At 48.2% G+C, this 27,967-nt stretch overlaps 1 protein-coding gene across 1 annotated transcript in view; it reads left to right on the plus strand.

The window, feature by feature from the left end:
- Positions 1-3,559: 3,559 nt before the first annotated feature.
- PTCHD1 (patched domain containing 1) overlaps positions 3,560-27,967 on the plus strand; it is a 28,726-nt gene continuing 4,318 nt past the window's right edge. The window contains exons 1-2 of the mRNA XM_052673744.1: positions 3,560-3,964; positions 13,932-14,592. Of these exons, the coding sequence (XP_052529704.1) occupies positions 3,614-3,964; positions 13,932-14,592 (1,012 nt within the window). The 5' untranslated portion in view covers positions 3,560-3,613. The remainder of the gene's footprint in view (positions 3,965-13,931; positions 14,593-27,967) is intronic.

Below are 27,967 nucleotides of genomic sequence, written 5' to 3' on the forward strand. Positions count from 1 at the left end.
AAGAGTGACCATTAGGGCCCTCGGGAAAGACATGGGTATCAGCTATCAAAGTACTACTTGGTGATTTACATTTTTTTTATATGTCTCCGTATCCACTAGGCCAGTGAGGAGCACTTATGCATTTGCATTTTCAGGACAGGCTGCAAAAAGCAGACGTGTTCACGCAGCACCAGGAGGGAGGATTTCTTTCCTTTTAGCTCATGCAAAAAGATCCCTCCTGGTTCCTGTGTCTCCTCCCAAGATCTGCATTAGCAAGTCCAATTAGCGTACATACAGCCTGCCATGGGTGGCAGAACATCAGGACACGCGAGACTGCAATGCCAAAGTGCCCATGCAGCCATAGCAGTCCTTCACCGCTACCTCTTCTCACCCTCACCCTTCTGTTCAGTGAACACTGGGGGCTCACAGACACAAGAGGAAGAATTTCAACAAGGCTGATTGTGGCAGTCGCCTGTCTCAGGAGGTAAGGAATCAGCCATCTTGAATTCTGGCAATGAAATCTGTGAGTGCAGATGACAACACACGTGGCCATCCCTTGGCCATGGTTCATTTATTAAATACAAACTATTATTTGCACCAAGACCAACTTACAACTTTCCACGGTGTTTCTGTAACACCCTTTTCAGTATAAGCAAATCCTGTCCCTGTGCTGTACACATCAGCAAAGAGATCAGTACTTCTGGGTAATCTTCCCTCTGCAACAGGATCCAGGCTGGAATTAGGGATACCTTCGACTATGCTCTCCTGTTAACTGCAAATGGACAAAAACCACCAACCAGTTCTGAGGTTCCCTCACCAATCAGCAATGGGAGATTAACTTTGTCATTAACCTTGTCTGTGCCCTCACCAATTTAATTGGTGCTGGCCCAGGTCCCAGGCCTAAGGCCAAGAAATAGCATGCAGAACACAGCTGGGTGATAAGATGAGAATTGCTGCTTTCCCCAGCCACCTTGGGCTGGCCTCTTGGCATTCTGATCCCTTGGCACAAGCAGAATGTTTCAACATGTCATCACCAAGACTTTCTACAGGTACAAATGAACATAATATGGGGAACTTCAGTGAAAAAGGGTTTCTATCCCTTGCAAACCTAGCCAAAGTCTCCTTGGAAATTCTTTCTTTTAGCTCCTTCTCAAAAACAAAGACGACTTTTGTTACCCATCTCCTCACTGTGGGTAACCTTGTTCCAGCTGGAACCTGCATCACACATCACACATCACTCTGCTGCAAAAATCATTCCTCAGTCACAGCACTAAATCCAATGCGCACACTCCTAAAATATCTCCTCTGGTTCCTCAAGCCTAACAGAACAGCACAAAATCCCAATTCTCTCCATACCTCCTGCAGCCATCCCAGCTGCTCTGCAACCTTTCCTTTCCCAGAGGCCCTCCTCGCTCATCTGAAATCACCCATCAGGAACTCCTCCTCCAGCACATCTCAGCTTTTTCTTGCACGGGAGCCCTTTGGGAAGGGAGGAGGAAGGGGTTAGTAGTGCTAAGTCTCAGGGAGCAGCCGAGCATCGGTCTCCTTGCACAGGTCTTGAAAGAGGCGTTCTGCTCTCAGTAGCAGACCTAAACCCTGCGCAAATGCTGTCTCTATGAGTCATACCTTTCTCCATCTCCCTTTTACACTGTCCCCAAAAGTGGCTGCCCTGAGGCATTCACTTTGAAAGGACATAATCACATTGCCCTCCCCCTCCTTATCCCACTCCCCAGCACCTGCACCTCATTGGATGGTCCTCTCTTCCCACTCTTCTCTCCTTAATTTAGTTTGGGAACTCTCCAGAGCAATGAGACATCATTACCTATTTTGTAAAGCGCCATTCAAAGCTGTAGTAAAGTGGCACACAGACGTGATGATGGAAATCCTGCCCTCCTGCTCCCTGCAGAAGACAGGCACAGCTGAGGGGTGCTCAGCAGAGACAGGGCTGCTCCCTACAGCCCAGGCAGGCCTGCAGACCCCCTCCTCAGCATGCTGAGGGCTGTGCTGGGTGCCAGCTCCTCACATTGACTTTGCTGAGGTTGCTGTGGAGGAATGGCTGCCTGCTAAAATAATTAATAGTCCCCTTCATTTTGAGTAATGATAAAAGTCAATTAATGGAGACCAAAAGCAATATGACACTGCCAGTAGCAATGACAAGTGCTCTTTGTGAGCTGCCAATGACAAGGAGCACAAGGCATGACACCCACTGGGTTGGAAGATGGTGAACTGGGAGAACCAGGGGACATCGGTGGGCATAGCCCAGCTCCACCCAGTCAGATGATCCCCTCACTGGCCGTGTCGGAAGCTACGAAACACTGGGTTAGCCTTCAAGCACAACTTTGTTGTGAGGGAAGTGGGTACAATGGCAAGGTGGCTGTCTGTGTGACAATACGATCTCGGGTCAGACACTGTAGAGATGCACAGGGAGGGACAATGTCAGTCAGCCCAGCAGTAACCGCACCAGGGAGCCGCTGCTGCTCACACAGCGTAACAGGTGTAACACCCTCAGATTGAAACTTCCCCTTCGCCCTCCAGCAGGCAGCACGCAGGGCAGCAGCTGGGACCTCACACCAGCACCGCCGAGCTGACAGCTAAAAGCCGGGGGCAGCTGACGAGCGCCAGGAACCCCAACAGCCTCATACCCCTTATCTGAAACACACGTTTTCGTCCGCTTTGGTCGCTAAGCTCAACATGTGGTTTATAGGGAGATCGCGCCCCGTGCCGGGAGACACAGCCGGCGCCCGGAGCTGCCCGGGGGCTACTCGGGGGTCCGGGGTACAGCGGCCCGGGCAAGCGCGGCCCCGCCGCAGGCTCCCGGCCTCCCTAATGGGCATGTGCGGAAGGCGCCGCACATGCCCACTCTGCCGCCTGAGGCCGGGGGCTGCCGGGCAGCGGGGCGCGCCGTCGGGCACCCCGAGGCGGCCGAGGGCGCCCCGTCCGCTCCCGGCGGCGGCTCCGTGGGCGGAGGGCTCCCGCAAAGCGCTCTCGGCTCCCTCGCGGGGAGCGGCCGCCCTCCGCTGCCCGTCGGGACCGCCCGGGTTCGCCGAGGCGGACGGGGATGTGGCGGCGCGGCGGGCGGGGCCGGGCGGCAGCCGGGCGGGGCGGGGCGGGGCGCGGCGTCCCGAGCGCGGCCCCGGCGGGAGGCGCCGCCCGGCGTGGCCCCTCGGCGGAGGGCGCCGGCGGCGGGGGCACCGCGGAGGGTTGTCCGCGCCCGCCCCTCCCGCCGCGGCCGGCGGATTAGTCAGCACTCTGCGGGCGGCCCCGCGCCCGCGCCAACTCCGCGGCGGGGGCGGGGAGCGGCGAGCGGCGCCGGCCGCTACCCGCGGCCAGGGGCGGCGGCGGCGGCGGGGCGGCAGCCCCCCTCTCCCGTCCCCTCCCCTCCCCGCGGTCCGCGCGGCCGCCCGGCGGCCACAGGCAGGAGCGCCTCGGCCGCCCCGCGCGCGCAGGCGGGAGGGAGGCGGCGCGCCCCGCACGGCCGCACGCAGACGCGCGGCGGCGGCCCCCGGCCCCCCGCAGCCGCGGCCGGCGGGGAGGCGGCGCCCGGCGGGGCCGCCCCATGGTCTTGCGGGGGCCGTGGGGGAGCCGCGGGGGCCCCGGCGCGGCGCTCGCCCTCCTGCGCGCCCTCCGCACTAGGATGTTGCGGCAGGTCTTGCACAGGGGGCTGGGGACGTCCTTCTCCCGGCTCGGCCACTTCGTCGCCAGCCACCCGGTGTTCTTCGCTTCGGCGCCCGTGCTTATCTCCATCCTGCTGGGCGCCAGCTTCAGCCGCTACCAGGTGGAGGAGAGCGTGGAGCACCTCCTGGCCCCCACCCACAGCCTGGCCAAGATCGAGCGGAACCTGGTGGACAGCCTCTTCCCGGTGAACCGCTCCAAGCACCGGCTCTACTCCGACCTGCAGACGCCGGGGCGCTACGGCCGGGTGATCATCACCTCCTTCCGCAAGGCCAACATGCTGGACCAGCACCACACCGATCTCATCCTCAAGGTAACCGCGGCCCCCGCCGCCTCCCGCAACAGTTGGGAAGCGCGCAGGGGGCACCGCACCGCCGGCCCCGCGCTCCTTCCCTGCTCTCGCGTGTGTTTTATCCGAGTTGGGGCTGCTCGGGAAACTCCGACTCAGCGAGCGGCTGGGAACACGGCGAAGGGCAGCACCGAGCCATCTCCCACAGCGAGCGCAGCCGGCAGCGCTGACAGCATCTATCTGCCCGCGGCGCGGAGCGGGACGTTCCCGCAGCGTGTGCCGGAGCGCTGCGCCGCGGTGTCGGAGCGGGGAGGACGGGAGCGAATGTGTGCCGGGGAGGGTCGAGCTCACCGGGCAGGGCTCGGGTGGTGCGCATAGCCCAGAGGTGTGGCAGGCGCACTCCCGCGTCCGCTCTGTTGCTGTACGGTGTATGGAAAGCCCGGGGGCTCGGTACCGCTTGTCTCCCCTGTGTCGGGCTATCACACCGCGCAGAACCAGGGTAAATTCTGTTCAGCGGCTCCGGGGAGTGTCCCTTCCCTAGCGAGAACATCGGCGCAGATAGCGCGTGTAGGCACTTTGGGGAGATGCGCCCCGCGTTAAGCACGGCAATAACTGTTACAGTGGGCTCGTGGGTGTTTTATTCCAACTGTAGCCATGTAAAGAGCTGTAGTGCAGTGCCCCTCCGTGTGCTCCGTTTCCTTTTTTCTCTGTATTGCCCAGTAGCGCTGGACACACCGCGCTGCCGAGTGCAGCCACAGAAATGTATGTCACCGCCGAGTGAGAAAACTCCAGAGGCGGTTTTCATTCCTTCATTTCCTTGTGCCGTGGATTGCATCCGCATCCAGCGCACACAGTTACTCAGTCATAGGGAAATGATGGCAATGGATTTTTTTTCTCTGCGCTGCTGCTTTCTCTGGAGATCTGTGGTTCTATCGATAGCACAGTGGCACACAAATAAATGCTATGCTGAAGCTCTCCACGAGCAAACTTCTGCGTCAGATTTATCATATCAGCCAAAGAGCCATAACTTAGAAAGTTGTCAGCATTTAACGCTGCCTCATTTTTTAACAGACAGAATTTGCCAACAGAATGATTATTTCTTATTTGGTGAGACAATGAACACCATTGCTGTTTGCCTGTTTACTCATACCGTTAATCTGACATTGTCAGGCATCTTTGATGCATTATTTCCAACTCCTTACTTATCTAATTAATCCCAGCTTGCCTTCTGCAGAAAAAATCCCATCACTTGTCCCAGCTGTGTTTCTGTCTGTGCAGCCTGAGGTGTCCAGCAGGTCAGCACAGCCATCCGGGAAAGAGAGCTCCTGGCTCCCCATGTCACCGTGCCGGCTGCGACGCAGGGCCATATCGTTCTGTGTCAGCAAAGCTCACCAAGAGGAGGAGGCAGAGAGAGAGGGGCCATCAAAGCTCTCCTACACACATATCCATATGTGGGGGGCAGAAGGGAGCAAAACCATCTAAAAAAATTCCCTCAGGCCCCAGGGCAAAGCCATGCCCCTCTAGATGCTGCGCATCAGTGTCATCCCACCTGTAAGTGGTATTACACTGCTCACCTCCCCTTTCCTGGGGGAGCGTTGCCTTCCCAAGGAAGAGCTTTTCTGGGCTCCCTTGCCAGGCAGGGAGTGCCTAGCGCTGCTATTGCTGCCCTGGTCTCATGGAGGGGAAAGAGATGTTCTCTGTCTGCGGCAGAGAAAGAAGTGAGCTTCCATTATCATCCCCTTGGTAAAAGGATATGAAGTTTTGGGGTCTGAACAGCTGAAACTTAGTGGTACTGTCAAAAGTTAGTCACTATAATACCCTAATTAATTCATTCATTATTGTGGTAAGTTCTTCGGTGGCTTCTCTGAAGTGCTGTGGTTAGCGCAGTGCAGTTCTGACAGGCGTGCTTCAGCCCAAGAAGCTCCAGGTGCCACAGCTACGCAGCACCCTGCCAGCTGGCTGGCTGTGGTGGTGAAGGGACCAGCCCCGTACCCAAACCCCAGGCATGAACCCCAAGCTGGAGCTGACAGCCCGTGTGTGCCAGTTGGCCTCCTTGGGTGTGCTAGCAGCTCCGTGCAAGACTCTGCTCTCATTAGCAGGGAAGCATGTGACTGCCTTCTTGTAATAGCTTTGATTAAATTGGGTAAATGTCCATCCATAATTTCCATAACTCTCCCCATAAATGCTTGAACTGTTTTTGTGCCTGCCATCCATCGTGTTTCCAGGTGGTGTGGTCGTCTGTAGGAGACAGGGGCCTTGAACAGATAATCCAACTAAAGCCTCTGGAGAGTCTTGGTGGACAAGAGATGATCCTGAAGCTGAGAGATACTAGAGGGAAGTGATGAAATAGTGCTCTACAGCTGGGCACAAGATACTAGCTGTCAGTGTGTAGGGCCTCTTTCTTCTTCAAGATTTCACTCTGTCAAAAGAAAGAAAGATTGGAAGCACTGATACCCAACTGAAGAAGTGCTTATCCCTGTATTTCCAAGAAGTATTTGGAGAAACAAAAATAATTTGGATTTTTGGTGTGCACCATCCTGCAGAAGTTCAGAAGATTGTATCATTTCAGTACAACTCATAGAAGCCTAGAATCCAGTCTGAAAAGAGTCGAAGAGCAGCCCCCTACCAGGTCATTGCCTTAATTCTACTTGCAGCTAGAAACTTGGCAGGTTCAGGACATGCAGGCTCACAGGAAATGCGGACCTAACCAGGTGTTTTGAACCCTTGAAAGTACATCCTGACTAAGCCAGGATTTGAGACACCCATCGTTTTGAGCCTCTTCATTCCTCCATATTTACAGTGAGTTAACTGCATTATTCTACAATCTAATTTAGTTTTCTTATGAAAGCTTCCTTTTTTTTTTCCAGAATATCCTGTCTTCCACTTTTATTATTGTTCATTACATTAACACAGTACTTTTTTTTTTTTTTTTTTTTTTTTGCCAGTGACTATTTAAGATGCACAGATGAAAAGGAAATGAAATGTGACATTCTATACTGAAAGGGATTGTATTTACAGTTTGCCTGTACGAAAGTCTGTCGATGAAGGTTTATTTCTTAAAGAAACCTGTCCTGACTACAGAGTTTCAGACTCTGGTTATTGCCTCTTTCCTATGAACTGGCCATCAGTGGGTATAGTTAGCTGGTTAAATACCTAGTGGCACATGCAAGTGAATACCGAAATTAGACATTCACGTACAAGGACACATTTATTTAAGTGCTGCATAACTTGTAATTGTTGCAAAACAAGACAGCTGAACTCTAAATTTTTGCAGACCTCATACTTGTTTGGATTTCTTTTCCTCCCTCTGCCACTTAATTGCTGTGTCTGTGCCCATGTGTGCCTGCACACTCTGTCCACAGCCTGCCCGGATTTCCCCATTTATTTTCTGTGTGTGAGGAAACTCGTGGAGGAAACAGCTATGTTTATGTTCCCATGTTTGTGTTATCTCTAATTGTTTTCTGTACCAACATGGCATGCTGAAGCTATTGTTTCAGTGCTGGCTGTAGCAGAACTGAGGGTTGGGTCTGGTGCAGCTCTGACTAGCGTAAGCACCCAACCCTGCATTTCAAAACTTCGCTACTTCTGAATGCTTGGATGCAGACAGCCAGCTGCAGATCTAGCAATGGATAAGTAGTCTCCACCTTCTCTGCATAGCTCCCGCGCTAACGGCGCTTCTAAAGGAATTGCCAGCAGAACAAATAATGAATTCTGCCACAAAAATTAAAGGATGAAGTCATGTCTTCAGAGCAAGGCTGTAAGATGAGGGGAAGAGTCCTAATACAAGAAAAACAAGGGTGTGAAAGCAGCAGAAGTGCAAGCCTGTTGTCATAGCAGCACAATGCTGCAGGGCTAAAACGTATCTTATGCGAAAACAGATGAGAATTAAGATACACAGGTGAGATCTGGGCGCAGCCAGGGAAGAAGGACGGCCAGCAGCATGCTGCAGACGGGCAGCCGCCAGACATGTGGTCATCACGCCAGGTTCTGCCTCCTGTGGCACAGTGCTTGAGGGGACAGAACCTCTTGGGGGGATGTCATGCTCCAGAGGAGGGCCCAGGGGTCAGGGATGCCACACAACATGGACACCAAGGCCTGCCCACTGGTGTCCAGGTGGTGTTGCAGGAGTGCAGCTGGCTAATGTGACCACGCAGAGGATTCCTGACTAAGTGACCTGAAAAACAGCCTTGACGTTGGGGTGTGTAGGACAACCCCCTCACTCCTGCTCAGGCAGAGAATCAGGAGCAGATACATTGATGAACATGAAGTAAGAGCCATCTGCCATACCTCAGCTGAGGAGCCCTTCGTGAGGGTGGGCCACTGCATCATTTGCCCCCCAAGAGGTGCTGCAAGGACAGAGAGAAGACAAGCTGGTGTGTGATCAGCAGCAAGAGTGAAGTCTTCCTCTCCGTGCCAAACAATGAGAAGTGGATTTCAGAGCCCGTGGCCAGGCTCCACGTAAGGAGCCCACTTGTGCTGCTCACTTGTCACAGCCTCCAGTAGCAGTCTAAAGAATTCCTCTTAGTGAAACAAATCCAGGTAAACTTGCCATGCTGCTGATCAGAATTAAGATCACATTCATTAGGAAAGCTTCTCCACTTCAGAGTAGAAATGTCTTCGCTCGCAATTACCAAGTGGATAGTCAGGAATGTGTACATGTACGTGTATCTGCCAGCATACATGTTTGAGCAACAGCAGTTGCCCCTCAGTTGATGCTTTGTGCTTTGAACAATTTTAGATTTTAATTACATGAAGATTGTTTGGAGAAGATACAATCCAAGTGTTTTAGGCAGCTAGAAAATTAGTTGTAAAAATACGTCGCTTCCGTAATTATTATCTTAGCATATTTACAGGAAATCTGATGGTAAGACTGCTGGAAAAGGAGTCCAGCTACAATTTCTGATGTGTTCTTCAAGCTGTTAGGATCAGCAAGCCTATTCTCTTGACAGTGCATGCAGCTCCCATCCTTGGTTAGGAGGTTGCTGGCACCAGCAACCTCTGAAGCCCTGATTTAATTGCTGAAGGCCGTGAATTTGTTGACAGATATCACTGGACCCAAGTGCCCAGGCTGGCCCCGAGGCCTGGCCCTTCTTAGAAGTTCCTTGCCTTCCCTGTCCACGTTTCCTTCTGGTTAAAATACGTTCCTAGTAGTTTAATTCTGCCTGTATCTGCACAGTTTTGTCTTCTGTAAAGCTCTGTCAGTCTTTTCTCTCATGTAAACCTTTTGCTTTTTCACTGAGGCGGTCTCTCAAAGTGAATAAAAAGCACTCTGCAAAGGTAGGACATGACAAAGATTACTGAGATAGTAGAGAAAGTGATGAAATTTATGGCAGTCCAAGAAAAGTTTTTTCCTCTCTTCATGTTCCTTGGCACAAGTACCCCATAAAAATTATCAAAAGAGTGAGCCAGCTTTGCATGAGAGTGAAGCCTGTATAGAGAACCACTGTTTCAAACCAGAAAGCAGTTCAGAGCTCAAATCAGAGCTGGGATTTTAAGTAGTAATACCTAATGAGTTCACTCGTTACTTTATTTCTGAGCCATCTCAGGCCTTCGTCCACACCATGTGATCAGTGAAAACTGAGGTTCTTGAAAAACACCACTTCAGGCGCCACTGATGCTCTAGGAAACCACAGATTTGGTAAAAATGACAAAAAAAAATAATAAGTTGGCAACACCGAAAAAGCTGAAGCTCGTATTTAGTTTTAACCATCAGACAAAGACTGAAGGAATCAAATGTTAGCAGAGGCAATGTAATACGGCATGGCAAAGATCTTACTCCCATGAGTAAAACATGACTCCGTGTGCCAGCTCATTTGCAATAGGGGAAGACATACGTATATCTCACTAGTTTTATCTAGTTGGCCATTCATCGACTATATGTCAAGTAACAAAGCGTGTTCAGGTCCTTATGATGAGTAATGTCACCTATAAAACACTGCACAGCACTGCTCCACAGAAAAGCCAGACAAACCTTCTCACAGGCTGTATGACAAGCACAGGCTAGCTATGTGTACCCTTCATACTGCAGCTGGTGGCAGACTCAGCTCCCAGGGCCAGGCTGTCCTTCCACAAGTGAGAAATGGAAGGAGAAACAGAGTAGTAGGGAGCTGGCACAGCTGCCCAGAGAAGCTGTGGTGCCCCATCCCTGGAGGTGCTCGAGGCCAGGTTGGATGGGGCCCTGGGCAGCTGAGCTGCTGGGCAGCAGCCCTGCCCACGGCAGGGGTTGGGGCTGGGTGGCTTTGGAGTCCCTTCCAATCTAAGCCATTCTATGATTCTGTGAAGTGGGAGCTTGATGAAGCTGACACGTTTACAGGTCTCACCCACAGTCTCCATGCAGGCTGCGTGGAGGTCTGTGGTGAACCCTCTGATGGTCCCTGCCACCCTGGACTGCACAGATGAGGAGCTGGGCCTTCATGGGCTTTCATTAGGCTAGCAGATGGCAAAACATAGCCATAGAGGGTTTCTGGGATCAGAGCATTTTGCAGGTGAATCGGCAGTTTCTGAGCCCTCCCTGCTGTGACAGGATCTGTGTGTCTTGTAGGAAGGTTCTTATAGTCTGAGCAAGCCATCAAACCCTGGCAGCAGACGCTTGCTTCTGCATTACAAAAAGGACTTCTATGCAAAGTGGTGGAGCTAGAGGTCTTCCTCTTCCCTTCATGTGGCTCCTTGGATCTTCTTCATGGACTGAGGAGAAAAAGCAGTATCCTGGCACTCCACCAGGCCCACAAGCCTCACCTGCTGCTGCTTGCAGGGGAGGATTTGTCTCCCTGTTGGAGCCACCTTTACTCCATTTGAAGTGAGCGGATCAGCAAGCATGGGGCTTAAAGGCCAGGACAAAGGTGTTTCTGTTGAAACATGGAGAGAGAGGGATATAAGTTGTTCTGCTGAGAGATTTAGACTGGATGTAAGGATAAAGTTTTTTACAATAAGGGTAGTGAAGTACTGGCACAGCTTACCCAGAGAGGTGGTGGATGTTCTGTACCTGGAAACACTCAAGGTAAGGCTGAAAAGGGCTCTGAGCTCCCTGACCTAGCTGTAGGTGTCCCTGTTCATTGCAGGGGAGTTGACCTTTAAATGTCCCTTCCAACTCAAACCATTCTATGACTATATGAGTCTATGATTGTATGACTGAGCACTTTCAGCCAAAAGCAGCGCGTGAGGCCGTGGCCAGCAAGCTCCAGCAGTGCTGCACAGCCCTCGTGCTGCAGCACTCCAGCAGCATTCCCAGGAGGAGAGCTGCCTCCCAGGTCACTTGCATTGCTTGCTAACCAAACGGTCTGTGAGTGATGAGCAAGCAGTACGTGTCTCCCTTCAAGGAAAGCTATTCAGGCAGCCTTTGATATTCTTTTAGCTCTCCATCTCTACTAATAGGATCAGCAAGGATAAGAAAACAGTTGGGTAAATGAGAATCTGGTGGATTTATTTAGGATATAGTTCCCTGCTGTTCAGAGCTGAGCATGATGACGTTGTTCCCATCAGGGCAATCCATCCTCCTACTGCTGGCAGACCCAGGCTTCTGGCTGCCCTGTTGCTGTGTCAGGATGGGAGCAGTGTGGGGCCCTAAGCCCAAAATCATTGTGCCCAAGGAGCAACAAGTATTCAGCCTTCCATCGAAGATGTTACAGCAGCTGTGACAGCTGAATTTATTTTATAACCTAAATATTAAAAGAAAGTGGTTCAGATGTAAAAGGAAGCAAATGCAGCAGGGAGGAAGGGTAGGTAAATAGCAGCACACACAGTTTGATAAAACTTGTGTGACAGTTCCCTTTCTCTGTTTTGTGTGACTTGATGGATCCTTTCTGAAGCAGTTGTACTGTTAATCCAGTACGAGCAGTAAATTCCTTTTGTTGCTCCTAGTTGTCCTCAGCTGCACTTCTCTATATGACATCTGGCTTTACAACTGTTGTCAATGAAATACATACAGCAACTGCCATTGTAAACAAATTAAAATCAGATGTCTGTCTTTGATTCAGTAAGCCAGAGAGCATTTTCCCCAACCATACCTTTGAATTCAGTGCTCTAAAACAGCTCTTGAAGAACTTTTCAAAAGCAAGCAGGAAAGATGGGAAGAATTCCCAATGCAGGATCATTTCTCTGGCACTTTCTTGCAAATCTCTTTATTATGGTTTTAGAAGAAAGGTTGTGCAAGAACCCCTAATCTGTCACACAGAAAGTTACTTGTTCTCCCACCAAGATGGAGAATTTCTTTCTCACCATGATAAGGTCCTGTGTTCTCCCAATGCCATGAAAAGGTTCATTAGTTCGGTTCATTTCTCAAATCTGTCTTTCTAATGTCAGTACTGAACTGTTCTTGTGTAGAAAATAAAAACTGCTCAAGTGTGTAAAAAACACACCTCCAAACTGCTGGAGAAACGCTGAGATTATAAGAACTTTGTATTTTTGCAGATATAACATCATATCAACCTGAGGAATGGAGGCGGCTTGATTAAATTTATACTCCATCACAGACAGTACAATGTAACTGTAAAATAATCAGATTGATAGTATCATCCAAATGGCATTGGTTTTATTTTTCTGCAAATAGGTCTGAAATGGCACAGAGATGTCTCTACAAGCATTTAAGTTCTACAGGATTTTCGCCCTGAGTATTAGACGTGTCATCCGTTGTCACCAGACGAGTATATGAGCTGTGCTGCTGTGCCACGTGCTATCTGCTGCTTTATAATCAGCATTTCTCTTCAGAAAAAACTAGTTCCATTAGATGTCACTTAATCCCAGCCTCTACTGGGTGCAGCAACCTACTGTTCTCCTTGGGAAACTGTATGTGGTTACAAAACAAGAAATTGTGTCCCCTTAGCCCATCCTTTTTGTCTTGCTCAAAATTTTAAGGCAGAAAGTGGCCATTCCCCTCTCTAGAGACAAGGTGAATGTGGGCTGGCAGCCTCAGGTGATGCCAGCACTGGACAGCAGAAGCAGTGATGTGTGGGGGTCCCAGCATTGAGGTTCAGATGTCCCCACACCCACTGCAGGACAGCAGAGGACACTCAGCCACTGGGGCTCAGACTTGGTGGGAGGAGAGGTGGTCCTGGCCTTGGCAGCAACCCTTATGGGAGGTATTGGTGTCCTTTGCACAGTGAACACAGCACATCAAGAGTTGCATGGTGACAGTAATGATTAAAGGTATTTCATAAGGAAAATACCCCCAAAACAGCTTGTACTTTGCTGAGACTCCTTACATTAGCAAGCTCAGTGCTCTACTACTGAAAAATACTGCAACCCCACTTGTTAGCGTTCTTCCCTTAATGTCTTTTAGATGTCATGTTTCTTCTGCATTAATTAAAATGGATTTAGAAGGGGTTGTACGATTTTTCTGTACTTTGTCAGAAGAGAGCATAATCTTTCTGCCCTTTCGATGCTCCAAAATAACTGAATGTGCTTTGGATCAGAGCTCATGGAAAATTTCAGCAGGATGCAAAGCGACTTTTAAAGGAGGGCTGCATTAAAAGCTGCCCGAAAGCAAACAATAAGCAGGGATAGCCCACAGGCTCTAAAATGAAGGCTTCCTCTGATAAACAGAGAGGAGAACAGTGGTGACTGTTCTGTGACTTCTTGCTCTCGGGTAGACAGAGGGATTGATGGGGTGGAGCTGGAGACAAAAAGTGGATGGCTTAACCAGTGCCAGCTCCAGGTGCTGATGATCCTGGCTCTCCTCTGCGGGCTGCATCCCAGCTTCCTCCCGCAGCCTGGGGGTCACCAGCGTGACGACATCCCCTGTGCCAGCCAGGCTGTCCCTTCCATCCCACCTGCCCACGATACCAGCAAGGGACGCAGGAGAGTGATGCTGCTATTTTAATGCATGCTTCTTTTTTGCGCTGAGTTTGCTGTGAGTACCGCAGCCACCAGAACGCTCGCTGCTCTTGTCTGGCTGGAATAGGAGAGGGACGGAGGCTGCGAGCCGCTGTTTTGCTCTGGCTGCTGCCGAGCGGGATGAACTGATGAATAACGTCTGTGATTTCTCTTTCCCTTGTAGTTGCACTCTGCTGTGACCAGGATCCAAGTGCAAAGACCTGGTTTCAATTACACGTTTGCCCATATATGTATCCTGAACAATGACAAGACATGCATAGTGGACGACATAGTGCATGTGCTGGAGGAATTAAAGGCTGCTCGTTCTTCTAATCGAACTAATTTTGCAATCACTTATCCGATTACTCACTTAAAGGATGGCAGGGAAGTGTATAATGGGCATCAACTTGGTGGGGTTACTGTGCACAGCAAAGACCGGGTGAAGTCTGCAGAAGCCATTCAGCTCACCTACTACTTGCAGGCAATCAACTCCTTGAATGACATGGTGGCAGAAAAGTGGGAATCCATTTTTTGTGACACTGTTGAACTTTTCCAGAAATCCAACAGGAAAGTCAAAATGTATCCTTTTACTTCTTCTTCGCTGAAGGAGGATTTCCAGAAGACGAGCAGGGTGTCAGAACGCTACCTGATCACAAGCTTGGTCCTTGTGGTCACCTTGGCCATTCTCTGCTGCTCCATGCAGGATTGTGTCCGCAGCAAACCCTGGCTTGGCCTGCTGGGATTGCTGACCGTGACCCTTGCCACCCTGACTGCAGCCGGGATCATCAATCTCACTGGTGGGAAATACAATTCCACCTTCCTGGGGATCCCCTTCGTCATGTTAGGTAACTATCTCCTACTCTCTCTTTTGTGTGTTTGTGCCTCCCTGACGCCTTTCCCAGCCGGCGGAGAAGCAGCACTGCATGACTCCCAGTATCTGCTCCCTGTAACGCTGCCCCGTGCCAAATCCGCACCGCCTCATTTCCTAAACAGCTTGTGCCGTGCCCGGACGTTGCGATTATTTCTGGGTTTCTGCTGTATGGCGCAGTGCCCACGTGGTGGTGAGGACCAAGTACGTGCTGCTGCCATGCGCGGTGCAAGGAGCCCTGCTGCTGTTGCTCTGTGTTTCAGTGGCCAGCTTTAGGAGACCTGCGTGTGGCTCTCTTGCTGGACTGGCGGTATCGGCTGCCCTGATAAATAAAGGGCGGATGGAGAGCTCGCTCCTTGGCAGAGCAGAGCGATGGAGGGCAGGAGCTCCCTGCGCGTTGTGCTGCAGCCCCTTGCCGTGCTGCAGGATCTTTTCTGGAGGATGGGGAGGAGGGCAGGAGGAGGACAGGCAGCTCCCAAGCTGCAATCTCATGCCTTTGTATTGGTGCCAGTGGTTCAGGATGTTTGCCCTCCAACCAGACAGGCAGGGGCTTCCCAAGAGGCAGAAGGGGCTTTGGGGATCTCACAGCCTTTGTGTTTGTGTTTGGTTCACGAGCAGCGTGAAAAGCTCCACGTGCCATAGGTGTTTAATGTGCCCTCGTTCCCAGCATTGTTCATTGGTGGAGAATAATACATGCATTGATTTGATCACAGCTTTCCCAGCTGAAAATCAGTGCTCAGGAATACTTCAGATTTCAAGAGTGCCTTTGCTGACTTAGCTGCATCATGTAGTGATACGTCGCGTTTCAGCACAGCTGTTTTTATACTGAGCGCCAGGTTCCTGTGCCATGCCCGTGCTGTATCTGTGGTATTGTTGCACTTTAATTAAAGACTATGCTTCAGTGCCTCACACTACCAGCTAATGTGCAGAATGTGTTTGGTGACAAAGAGAGTTCAGCTGCATTGCATCGGCTGCAGTGTGTCACTCTTGTTTTCAGGTGATATCTGTGTAAATTAAACTGCCTCATAATCTAGAGGAGAAACAGCACAAGGAGTCAGAGTTGAAGGCTTTCTGACCCAGATCTTTGTTTTGTTTTATGGGTTCTTATGTTTATGCATGTGTTAGAAAAATCTCTTTCTCAAAGTAAGTAGTCTGTGTAAGCTACAAAAGAGTGGCCATAGCAGGAAAACAGTTTGAAGTACAGCCTCTGAAAGGAAAGTGCCTGGGGAAGGTTACTTTGAAATATGAAATATTACCTCTTTTCAGGGAGCAAGGCTGCTGCTTTCCAGGGCAGCCTTTCAAATCATGAGTTCACTAATAGTGGCTACACTGAGATTTGGAATCCTTAAATATTACAGATCATTATGAAAAATCTGGTTGTGCTTAGTGAGTTTCAGGTGCACAGCTCAGCTCTCACTGTGAGCAAGCCAGGGCAGAGCAGTGTGTTCATGGGAATCTCACATGCTTCCCTGGCTTCATTGAGGTTGGGAGTTTTTAATGAGAACTGCTTTAAAACAGTAATAGCTGGAAAGGCATGACTTTTCTTTCTTTCTTTTTTTTTTTTTTTTTTTTTGTTATTTTTTTCTGCTGCAGTAAAACAACAAGATTCATCATGAATTTCAAAATGTGCTTCATTCCTATACATCACTTTGCTTGCAGAGGATGGTTTAGCTCAAGGTAGCTGAAGGCTGGAGACACAAACCACTTTCCATTATAGCTGGCTGAACTATTTCCACTTAATTTCAGTGACCATCAGATTAGATCATAGATTAACTGACCTTTAGAAAGCTAAAGGATTTCTGGCTAACAGTGTAGTCCCATAGCTATTACTCATAATCTCATGGCTAAAAGCAGAAATTAGATAGAAAAAATGCTTACGCTGGACACATTTCAGGCAAGGCCCCTCTTCTAGTATAAATCATTAATGAAGTTTCCCTGGTTTGTAGCAGCTGAGGATTTTTAACTTTCCATCAGCACTGTGAGTTGAGGGGGCTCCCCAGACATGGTCTGACCTCTGCTGCAGGACAACATCACGTCTTCCCCAGCTCTGTCTCCTTGGAGCGTTTCCCGCTGTCGCTCACTGTGCTACCTCTGCAGCATTGGCATCACGTCTAACCCGAATTCCCCTTTTGCAGCTCAGCTGCCCTTATTCATCCACAGCATCTGGAAAACCACATATTTTCTTTTTCTTGACATATTTGGGAACACTCCCAGTGGTGCAGTCCTCTTCTGTTCCATCCCGGCTTCCCTCAGGTGGTTCTTCCTGGCCTTACAGCAAACTCATTGCTCTTGGCTGCTCCACATCCTCTGTGGAGTGCGGTGTCTGGAGCTGGGCGCAGGATTTGGGCTGCAGCTTTCAGCACCAAGCAAAGCGGGAGGATTATTTCACACATCTCACATATGGCACTCCTGTTCATATATCCCTACATGACATTCATTTTTTGCAGCAATCTGAAGTGGTTGGCACTCGGTTTGTTGCATGCGGTAATTCACCAGCCATGCATGCTGCTTTCTGCCGTGTTTGCACAGCCGATTGTTCCAGCACGAGGTTTACCCTTGTCCTTGCTGAACATCTCATTTATGTCACACCACTGCTCCTGTTTGCTAAGTTCACCCTGATGTCATCAGTGCTGTTCCAAGATACGTTCACTGGAGATGGTCGGCAATGTTTTGCAATTACCCACTTTCTCATATTTTCAGGAATTCCTTTCGGAATAGCTCGGGTTGTTTGTCCAGTCATAAGTTTGTGTTAATCATTTAGACAGTATGGCCACAGAACCCTCGGTTCGGTGCGCTCTGTAATGCTCATTTTTACCCATCATGTTTCCCTTAGCATCCCTCAGCACCAGCCATTTCCAAGAACAAGCAATCTGCAGGGAAGGGTGCCAGCCTCTGTGTGTGTTCGTCCTTAACTTCAGCACCACTGGGACAATTACAAGTACTGAAATTAGCACAGCTGAGCAAGCTGCACTCCCAAGCTCTGACAGTGTGAGCAGGCAGAAACATCTTTTGCTTTCCCCACCTGTGAAATACAACATACTACTTTAAACCTCCTGTGCTTTGGATTTAATCACCTTCAGTGTACTGTCTCCTAATTTATTTTCCTCTTTAATTAAGGCAGATTACAGTAGCTCAGCTGATGAAAGGTAACTCATTGAGTTGTGGTAACGCAAGCACCAATGCCTGCCTGTACCCAGGGCCAATGCCTGTACTGGATTTCTCCTGCAAGGAGGCCGGCAGGCTGCATGCTGCCTGCAGCCTCCCTCTTCTCCAGGGAAGGCTCAGCAGGTCTGGTGGGGATCTTCTCATCAGCTTGGCAGGCTCCCACCATTCATCTGGGTGTATTTAGAGTTAGTGTATGCCTTGCCGATTCCGTGGAGCTGCTGCCACCTGCACTTAGCAGAGTCGTGTAAAGGCAGAGGTACTCACATGCCTGATTCAGATGGAATACTTAGCTGCAGTAAGTCTGTCCACTTTTGACCCTAAGAATTATATACCAAAAGAACAAATTCTTCCTAATTCAGACGAATTGAAAATAGTCAAGTTGTTGTGCCAGCTGAAAAGCAGAAACAAAATTCTGATTTCCTGCTGCTCGTTCCACTGAAATCTACAGATGTTTGGTCTGGCACAGATGCTAATGTATTCATTGCAAGTTTTCCTTTATGCATTAAATATTGTTTAATAACTGCCAATCCTATAAAAATACCAGTTTCCTCAAAAAAAAAAAAAAAAAAAAGCCACAAAACAAGGCACAGAACAAGCAGCAGGGCTGGCTGAGTGAGATTCTGGCCTGAGTTTCTTACCTCCTGCAGGTGCAGCACAACACTAGACATGGGGGCTCAGAAGCAAACTGCACGCTGCTCTCTGTCCTTAAGGGGATACCCACAGGGGAGGGACACAGCTTTTCCCAGCCACCAGCTGGGTGGCAGGGCTCAGTTCTGTAGAGTGGTTGGTGGTGCCAGGCACTGCCAAATAGGGGAGAGACACAGGGCTGGCTCCACACGCTTATATTTAGCCTCGGGTCTGAGGTGGAACTGGCACGGGAAACACAGCTAGCAGTTAGGAGAGCAGCTTGAGTTTGAAGCTTTCTGTAAACTGAAGGGGAACAAGCCTGGTGCCAAAGCTAACATAACAGGGAGGGACTCTCTTACTGTATCCCTCACTCCGAGCTCCTGTGTCATGGCACCCACGGCAGCTCCTGCAGTGTGGTTACAGCTTCTGGATACTGGGTTGGAGGGAGCACAGAGGCAGGACTGTTTGCTGAGGGCTTTGCACTGGAGCCTTGGAGATGCTGGAGGCTGGACAGCAAAGGTCAAAGGGAGAAAAGGACTGGAGCAGCCAGTGTGCAGCCCCTGGGGAATGCAAGTGCTGCAGAGCTGGGCCAGATGGGCTCAGGGTCCCTGATCAGTTTGCAAGTTACCTGCCTCACTAGGGAGCTGTGACATATGCCAGATTTGTAAGCCCTAAAAGCATTCATTATCTCCCCTATCAAGCACCCATGTGTTTGCTATATTCAATAAAACCAAAGTGTCAACTTTGGTTACATATAAAGATTTACAAAGAGAAAGAAACATCTCCTGAGGTACCCTTCAGTCTACACGTAAAGGTAACAGACACACAAATGTTTGACTTTGTATAACATTTTTCCACCGTTTTCTCTGCTGTCAGCTAATAAAAATGTGAAGTGTACTGAGTCTCTCTTGTCTTTATTCCCTGCACTGAGCTCTCTCACTTCTCTTGCCAACCTAACCCTCTAACCCTGCCTGCTGGGGGAAATCTGCTCTTCTCATCTGGACATCACCCTATGTCCCTCATCCCATTCTCCTCTCCCTCATCTCAGTTGCATTTTGGGGCAGCCCCCAAAGCAGATCTCACCTATCTTCTCATTCTGGGTGCAGCACTCTCTTCCCTTATCCCAGCACTGCTCTCAGGGTATTTTGTTCTTCCCCAGCTTTCTTTGTCTTTTTCTCCTTGGCCATAGCTGTATCCACTGCTCCAGTCCTTTTCTCAGTGTTCCTCAATAGCATCCTTAGCTCCCAAATAGTTTCCCACAATACCCTGCGTTAAGATTGCTGCTGCTTCAGTTTTCCCAGTGATTTGCACTGTTCCCTTGCATATTTTGCAGTGCCAAAGGCTCCAGGGACACCCTGGAAGCACACTGTCGTGAGTTTTTTTTTGTCACTCCATCTGCTCAGCCTTCCCAATTCAATCCTGCTCTGCTCAGTTATGTTCCTAATCAGTTTTTTTTTTGTTCCTCGCTTCTCTGAGCAGCCAAGCATCTTCTGCAGTCCCCCAGCCATCTCCTGGAGGGGAAGGCCCCTGGTGCAGCCCTTCTCCCTTTGGCTACTACAGTCTTCTCACCCAAACTATGGCTCTGAACCCACAGGCAGGTAGAAGAACCACCTCCTTCACCTGCTGGGCTCTCTCAATCCAGTTCTCCTCCTGACAGATCTGTTGCCCTAAATCCATTGAGGAACCTGAATACCAACGAGCCACAGAGGCATGGAAAGGAGGTTTAAAATACACACAGTAACAGTGTTTTAGACACTGCCATGACAACCCTTCTCTTGAGCAGTGCAAAAACTGCATGTGAAGCCAGTCAAGTGTGATAGCAGCATGCACCCATGTTCCCTTTTCACCACCACAGATACCAGTGAAGTCTTCACATGTGCATGGGCTCCTTGGCTTCAAAAGCATATCAGTGACTCAGGAAATACAGTGCTTTATGGAGAAGAGGAGCTGTGGTGTTCTGTCCCTGGAGGTGCTCAAGGCCAGGTTGGATGGAGCCCTGGGCAGCCTGAGCTGGTGGGGGGCAGCCCTGACCACGGCAGGGGTTGGGGTTGGGTGGGCTTGGAGGTTCATTCCAACCCAAGCCCTTCCATGATTTTTTGATACTTTGCATACTAGATTCAGATGCTCCACGGAGAACTGGGAAAGTTCATTAGGAGTTGATGCAACTTTTCATTTTAGGTCTCTATCTCATTTAATGCCTCTTGTAAATGGTATTCTCCAAAGAGGTGGCTGACAGGCACATGTGGCAGGGGGCTGTGGTTTTCAGGTGGTGATACCTCTGTGTTCTGAAGGAGGACACTGGTGGAGATGGATTATGTTAAATTAAATTGGAATAAGTATGCGTGAGTTGTTTTGGTTTCAGCTTTCTCACCAGAAAAGGCAGCTTGAAGTGGGGTAAACTAATCCATATTCCATTGTACCGTCTTCCACAAGGAAAAATCTCCTAGAAGCAAATGATATTCTGGCTTGTGGGCTTAAAAATTTAAAAGAGATGTAAAAGCTGATTTTGCCCCAGATACGCTCACTGTGCCTTGCTCTGCCATCAGTAACTGTCAGGCACGGTGTGTCACTTGGCTATTCTGCTGCGTGGTGAGCGTTAACCTTTCACAGATGATTGCAGGTAGCTTTCATTTGCCTTTAAGTTATTGGCTTTTTTATACAACGTGCATAAAATCTGTTGAAAGCTCACTTCAGGGGGAAAATCCATTTGCAGTTCTCTAAGCATGTCAGATGCAAGACAAGCCTGGTGATACTTAACTCTACATCTGGCAATCCCCTTGGCCAGCAAGGCTTGAGTTTCATGCATCTCAGTGAAGCTTGTTGGCCACACCTGTCATTTCTTTGCCACCCCGGTGCAAGACTTCCCCATCCCAAGTGGCCGCTCTACTCCCCATGTGTTCCTCCCAGCCAGACCGAGCACTTCTGGCTCTGCTTCAGTTCCATCAGGTCAGCTCTGCAGAAGGTTCAGATAGGGGGTAGACGATCATGCCGCACGGATGTAAATATTCCAACAGCTAAAATCAGATTTCATCAATGCTCAACTCCTTCCATCACGCTGAGTGATGGAAAGATGACTTTCAACTTTTGCCAGGCCTTTTCCAAAAACAGAGGAAAGTAAGTTACACGTTTAAACAGACTTGACAGTCTGCTATTTAAGCACCAAAACAAGCCTTTACCCATTCTTCAGGGGAATAAAATATTCCCTGTATATCTAAAAGTAGATTTTGAACCATAACTTGCTTTGCTTATCTTTCTCAAAATAAAAAAAGCCACTCGAATTTCCTCTCAAATGTATTCTTGTTTTTAAAATGTGCTTATCTGACATTCCTGCTACCACTGTAACAACAAAAATTCAAATATTACACTCCTTCAAAAATAATGATCCAAGCAAAACACGGCATTTTCCCAAATGCTAAATCAGTCTTTTTAACTTGCATTGAAATAAATGGCACAATTCAAGATTAACCACATAGTTGCTGGATTACGCATATATTGTTATATAAGGGCTGCTCTGAAAATAATGCCTCCTACTTTATGGTGTTAGCCCATGATGTCAGAAGCAGGTGGTGGTGGTATGACAGTAGAAGTCAAACCATCCCAGCAATATTCTATTACGTTTCGTTCCATGCAACCATTGAATTCCTCCACAGAGAAAAAAATGGCACCCACTGACATTCATTAACACTTACTGAATGTTTCTGGAGACTTAACAGCGAATGTGAGCACAGTGGGGGATGGATGGTGCATTTCAAAAGCAGTGACGGTGACAGTGAATCACATCCACTGGTGCAGATTTTTCAAGGAGCAGCATGCAGGCTTTTGTTCATTGCTGGTGAAAATGCAGAGCTCACAACACTGTTGAAAAATAGTCTTTTGTAGCTGAGAATTTGCTCTGTCAAGTAGTGTTACTGTGCTCTTTGTTGCTGTTGTAGCTTCCATGTAAATAAGTAGGAGGCATTACTTTTGGAGCAACCTATGTAATAACTGGTTTGGTTTGAGAGATTTGAATATAATTTGGTTTGATTTAAAAAAATATTTTGAAAATGCACTATGAAGTGAGAAGATGGCTTTTTATAATGTGTAGCTTTCATATCCACCGAAAGTTAAAAGTGACAAACGATGTTACTGTCATTGCTAATTAGTGGTCACAGTAACATGAGGACTATGAGTACTGAGGCATTGTTTAGTTCTAGCTATTTAAAATACTTCTGCTCTTTGCTTCTCTTCTCCCAACAGACAGAAAAAATACAGGAATAACTGCATCTGTCTTGTGTGTGTGCATGACTTCAGAGCTAAGGACTTCGGTCTAGAATGACTTTAGTTTCAGTGGTATCATGTAATCATGCTCTTAAAATTAGCTTGTGCTTTGTATTGGCTTCTGAGACATTTGACCATTGCTGATTGTTTGCTGTGAGGGAAGATGGTATAACCTGTACCCCAATATCACTGGTCCTGAGTATTTACAGCAAGACAGAAAGCGTGAAGGTGCTCCTTTCCATCAGCACATCCTTTGTGCAAATGTGCACTCAGAGTGATTCAGAAAGAGTGAACCCTGACCAAAGCAGACAAAAGCACAGAGAGTGCTAATCCTATGCTGCATTCTCAAAAATTATCTTTAGAAACAGAGAGAAGATAGATGGGATGTTAAATCAGACATTCAGAAAGCTGAGATCAGAACGATGCCGGGCAGCGGATCTGTGTGGGTGTTAGGAGCAAGCGAGCCTCTTTTGCGCTGTGCTTGGAGGCTCTGCGCAAGTCCTGAACAAGACAGAAACCTTGTGCTGGACTGCAAGAAACACACTGCTTTCCTGCCTACGCACTGAGCAATCCGAGCTCAAGCTGAACAGCCCAGAGAGTCTTTCTGCAAGATCTAAACCTAAAAATAACGCTGTGGTCTCCTAGCATAAAGCACGGAGCACCAGCTGATGATTTCTTCTCTGCGTGCAGCAGCTTGTGCTGCGTGGTGTGCAGGGACGCTTGCTCTGCATTGCTGAGCTCCTGTGGGCACAGCCACCCACAGCTGCGAAACACAGCAGATACTTCCAGCTTAGTATTAAACATCTCTCTTAGTTTCCTGCCAAGTAAATACAGCACAAAGCACAGTGATGATCTTTCAGGAGACTGAGGCAGGTTTTTGTCTGGTGTGAATAGAAGGTGCTTGTATTTGTGATCCCAGCAGCAAGCTAAGGACCATGGGCTTGACCAGGGCTTTCTGGCTGGGATGGATCTGAGGGAGTCTGGAGAGATTGGCCCCAGCAATGGAGAAGATATGGCTGTATGTGGATGTAAAGCAGCCCCAGAGCCTGATCTGCTGCTGTTGTGCCTGACAGACATATATACAGTCTGACATATATAATCTCAGGAAGAATGCTTCTTTTTGGGGGAGGATCCCAATAAAGTTCAGTAAACATCTGCAGGCATAGTGTACCTTATTAATATACATGTAAAATGTACTAGTCTTTCAGACAGTAACTGCAAACGCTGAACCTACCCAGCAGCGCTATATGCTGCTGAGATATGCTGCCATAGCTGTTATCCAGATACGATGCAGGTTAAGGAAGGCACTGTGATCTGTACAGCATATACCTATACCAATACCACCTATCTTGTTTTTCTTCTATGCATTTCCTTACTAAACCTGCAGGTACGTTTACTTGCCCCTTAAGCCTGAGGTTGGAGGTGTGAAGAAAAGTCAGGCTATGTGTTCTTGGCACTTCACTTGGTTTGGGCAGGAGAACACATTCAAGACGATCAGCTGCCTACAGTCAGTAAGCTGTAGGTGTTACTCTTCACTGAAATGGATTGCCAGAAACACCCAAACCAGCATAGAACAAGCAAGTTAGGCTTGCAGGGCATCCAAAGGAGGGCTGTAAAGATGAAGTGTCCTGAGGACAAGGCGTATTACAAGCAGCTGAGGTCCCTCTGTTTGCTCAGCACACAGCAGAGGAGCTGAGGGGAGGCCTGACGGCGGCTGCAGCTCCTCCCAGAGAGCGGAGGGGCAGCGCTGAGCTCTGCTCTGTGTGACAGCGACAGGGCCCGAGGGAACGGCGTGGAGCTGCGTCAGGGGAGGGCGGCTGGGGGTCAGGGAAAGGGGCTGCACCACAGGGCGCTGGGCGGGGAACGGGATGCACAGCGCTGTGGGCACGGAGTTTAAGGAATGTCTGGTCGACGCTCTCAGACATTGGGTTTGATTTTGGGTGGTGCTGCGTGGAGCCAGGGGTTGGACTCCATGATCCTTGTGGGTCCCTTCCAACTCAGGATATTCTGTGGGTCTGTGATGCTTTTTTCTCAGCAGAACTGCTTGGGACAGGAAAGTCTGCACACTTTGGGATGTCCGACTGTGCATGTCTGCCATCCACACCACAAAGCTGCGGTTTTACACACAGTGTATGGGCCACCAATTTCATCTAGAATGATCCTTGTATTGCAAGAATGTATTGATGGTGACTTAGCTGTTCAGGTCAATTCACACCACTAAATTGTGATAAACCTGGGGAAACCTGTTGTTTAAGAATTAGAATTAGAATAATTAGAATTAGAATTAGAATTAGAATTGGTCCTAATTCTGTTTTTGTGCAGAAGGATCTGGATTTGCTCTACTGTGTTGTTATTTTAGTGTAAATAAGGGTCTGAAGGTGGATGTTTGCTTCAGCTGGATGCAAATTCTCTTGCTCTGTCTGCTTGTTCAGCTGCACTGTGAACCTGTGGTGTGTTCTGCATTAACATTGTGCCTGCTGGGAGAGGCCACCTGGAGCAGGTCACCTGTGTCCTCAGGTCAGTTACAACTCCTGTGGCAAAGGGAGTCAGGATTAGGATTATTTTACTTGGCTTTTCATAAGATGGGTGCTGGTGAGCTCACTGATCTATCTGGAAAAAGTAAGTCAGCACAGGGAAATTGTCTCAGCCTCTTTGTTGACATTACTGTGGAAAGCAATCACGTAGCTGAGTGATGTACATTGTTATTTTTAATACTGTCAGCTAGGAAAATTCATTGCACCTTCATTATATCATATGTTATTACAGATATCGTTTTGGAAAGGGCAATTCCTGCAACATGATGCTGATCTCCCACACACTAATTTTGCACAAGTGCAGTTCCTGAGAGCTTGCCTGCTCTGGCAGCAAGATGGGATGTGAATTTATAGCATCCTAGCTATTCTATGTTAATTTACCCAGTGTTTGTCTCCATGGATGATATTTCACTCCACTTTGAATGTGAATTAAGTTGCTCTTCCAGATTTCCACAAAGAACAATGGTGCAAGATAGCCAGTGCTCTGTAAATTTGTACACTTCCTCACTGCACGCTAAATGCCTCTTGCAGGCAAGTGTTCTGTTCGCTGGGATGATTTCTGACTTGCATTAACCTAAGTGAGACTGCATTGCTATAGCTGAACCGATAGTGTTGCAAAGATAGAGTCATTACAATACAGGCAAAAGCCTTAAATCAAAATCCCAGCTTAAGCCTAGCGACATCCATGCTTCCATGTCAGGCTTTGCTGGTGCAGTTCACAAGGACACATGTATGCATCCTGCCATGACTCATTCCCATTTTCAGCCCATTGTTCATGCCACTGGTGTCAGGAAAACAGCTTGGATTAAAAAGTAACTCTCAAAAAATCTTGTGAATGTTTCTAATCCCAGTCATCCTGTTAGTCTGGTGCAGAAGCAGCCCTAGGAGCAGGAGCCTTGGGAGCAACAGGCAAGCAGCAGGCTCAGGTAGGAGAGAAGGAGTGTAACAAAGGATGAGAAGGACCTCTCTCTCCAGTTTTGCTGCCAGAGCAGCCTACTGCCCTGGGAGCTCTCTGTGCTTGTACTGGAGCTTTGTGAGCTGGAATGCTAGTGGTCAGTGGGCATCGTCCATGTTAGTGTGACATTCACCATGGCTGAGGCAGAGATCAGAGGGCATTAAGCTTCATATACAGCTGCCCTAAAGTGGGATGAATGAAATTAATTTGTCATAAAATGCTGCCTTCCAAAGGAAGTGCCAAGAATGCAATTTCAGGGCCTTAAGGGAGATTTTATTCCGAGTGCTTTTGCTCAAGTATCAAACACACAGGCACACAACCTTGCAAAGATCAAGAACAAGACCCGCATTGTGCTGTTATTCTGTGACTTCATAGATGGGTAAAACTGCAAGGAGCCAAAACTTCACTCTAAGTCATTCCCCATGCTTTCTCTCACTGGAAGAGTCTGTTTGAATACTCAGACTTCCTCTTACTGTGATAAGTAACCAACCTCATTTGCTTTTAATGCCAGCCTGAAGCCTCAGCTGCCAGATGTCTCTTGCTTGAGCAGCCACTTGGAGGAAGAAAGGCAGCACTTCTTTTCCAATATTTTAAAATGGTGCTGAAAGGAATGGTCACAGTGCCTATACATAAAGTACTGTTTAAAATTATATAAGTAACAATAATAGTAAGTAATAGAAAATGTTGCCTTCGCTTTCACAACTCCCCACTAGATTTTTTTTCTCTTGTGTGCACTCTAACTGATTTTGCAAAGCATGTGTAGTTGATCCTGAAGGAGGCTAATGAAACTTTTTATAGCATTTTCAGGCTACTCATAAAAGCGCTGTATTGAAACTAGGAATCACTTGTTTGATGACTGATATTGTTATTATTTTCTAAAATTAAAAATAGCCCATGCTAAATTTAAGGTCCTTCAAAATAATATATAATTGTGGCTATGCTGTGTGGGTTTTTTTTGTGTACAAAAGTCACAATTTCTGTCCTCAGTTGTCCAAGACATGTGGTAGCGGTATCTGCTACAATGAAAAGTAGTAGAAAAGGACAGCATGCACAAAAAGGTTTTGGTCCCTATTTCTTCCAATACCTTTCTCATATCCCTATAACATTTTCATTTGCCCATTCAGAATCTCTTTTCCACAAAACAATCCAGTCCTTCCTTGTACTCCGTGTTCTCAGCACATAGTTGTACAGCCTGACTGTAGGGCACGACCAGTGAATCATAATAGCAAATGTCAACAGCAAAAGATCTCCAATAGCCCATTAGCTGTTTGAGTTCATATTTGTTATTTACTGAGTGACGGTGAATAATGAACAAATTGCTGCAAATCATTACAGATTTGTGGCTAAGTCTCTAGTAAAAAGGGAAAATCGGTTAAAGTAATTACGTAATTTATTTGCAATGGAAAAATTGCCTTGTTCTCATTAATATTATATAGGTTAGACATAGCACTAGCAAGAGAATAAAATCAGTTAGGGATGCAAAAAATGGAAACAAAAATTAGAGGAGAGTGAAAGAAATTCTCACAAAATGCCTCCGCTAACCAATTATCAGCCCTAATCTCTGTTATTGAGACCCATACAAGCATCAGACAGTGCTGGAGATAGTCACTCCAAGTTTTGCCTGTAGTCAGTAGTTAGATGAGTACATTAAGTTAGGTACATCTCATTATAGCTAAATCTTTGGTCAGCCATCCTAATTTGTGCATGAGTTCAGATTTATCTTTATGGAGTCGGGCCAGTATGCAAGTCTGCTGGCCATCCAGGCAGGCCTTCCGAGAGGTAAATCAGAATTCTGTAGCTGTTGTACAAATGGG

This window comes from Tympanuchus pallidicinctus, unplaced genomic scaffold, assembly GCF_026119805.1.
Source record: "Tympanuchus pallidicinctus isolate F22 unplaced genomic scaffold, pur_lepc_1.0 scaffold14, whole genome shotgun sequence".
Taxonomy (NCBI): domain Eukaryota; kingdom Metazoa; phylum Chordata; class Aves; order Galliformes; family Phasianidae; genus Tympanuchus; species Tympanuchus pallidicinctus.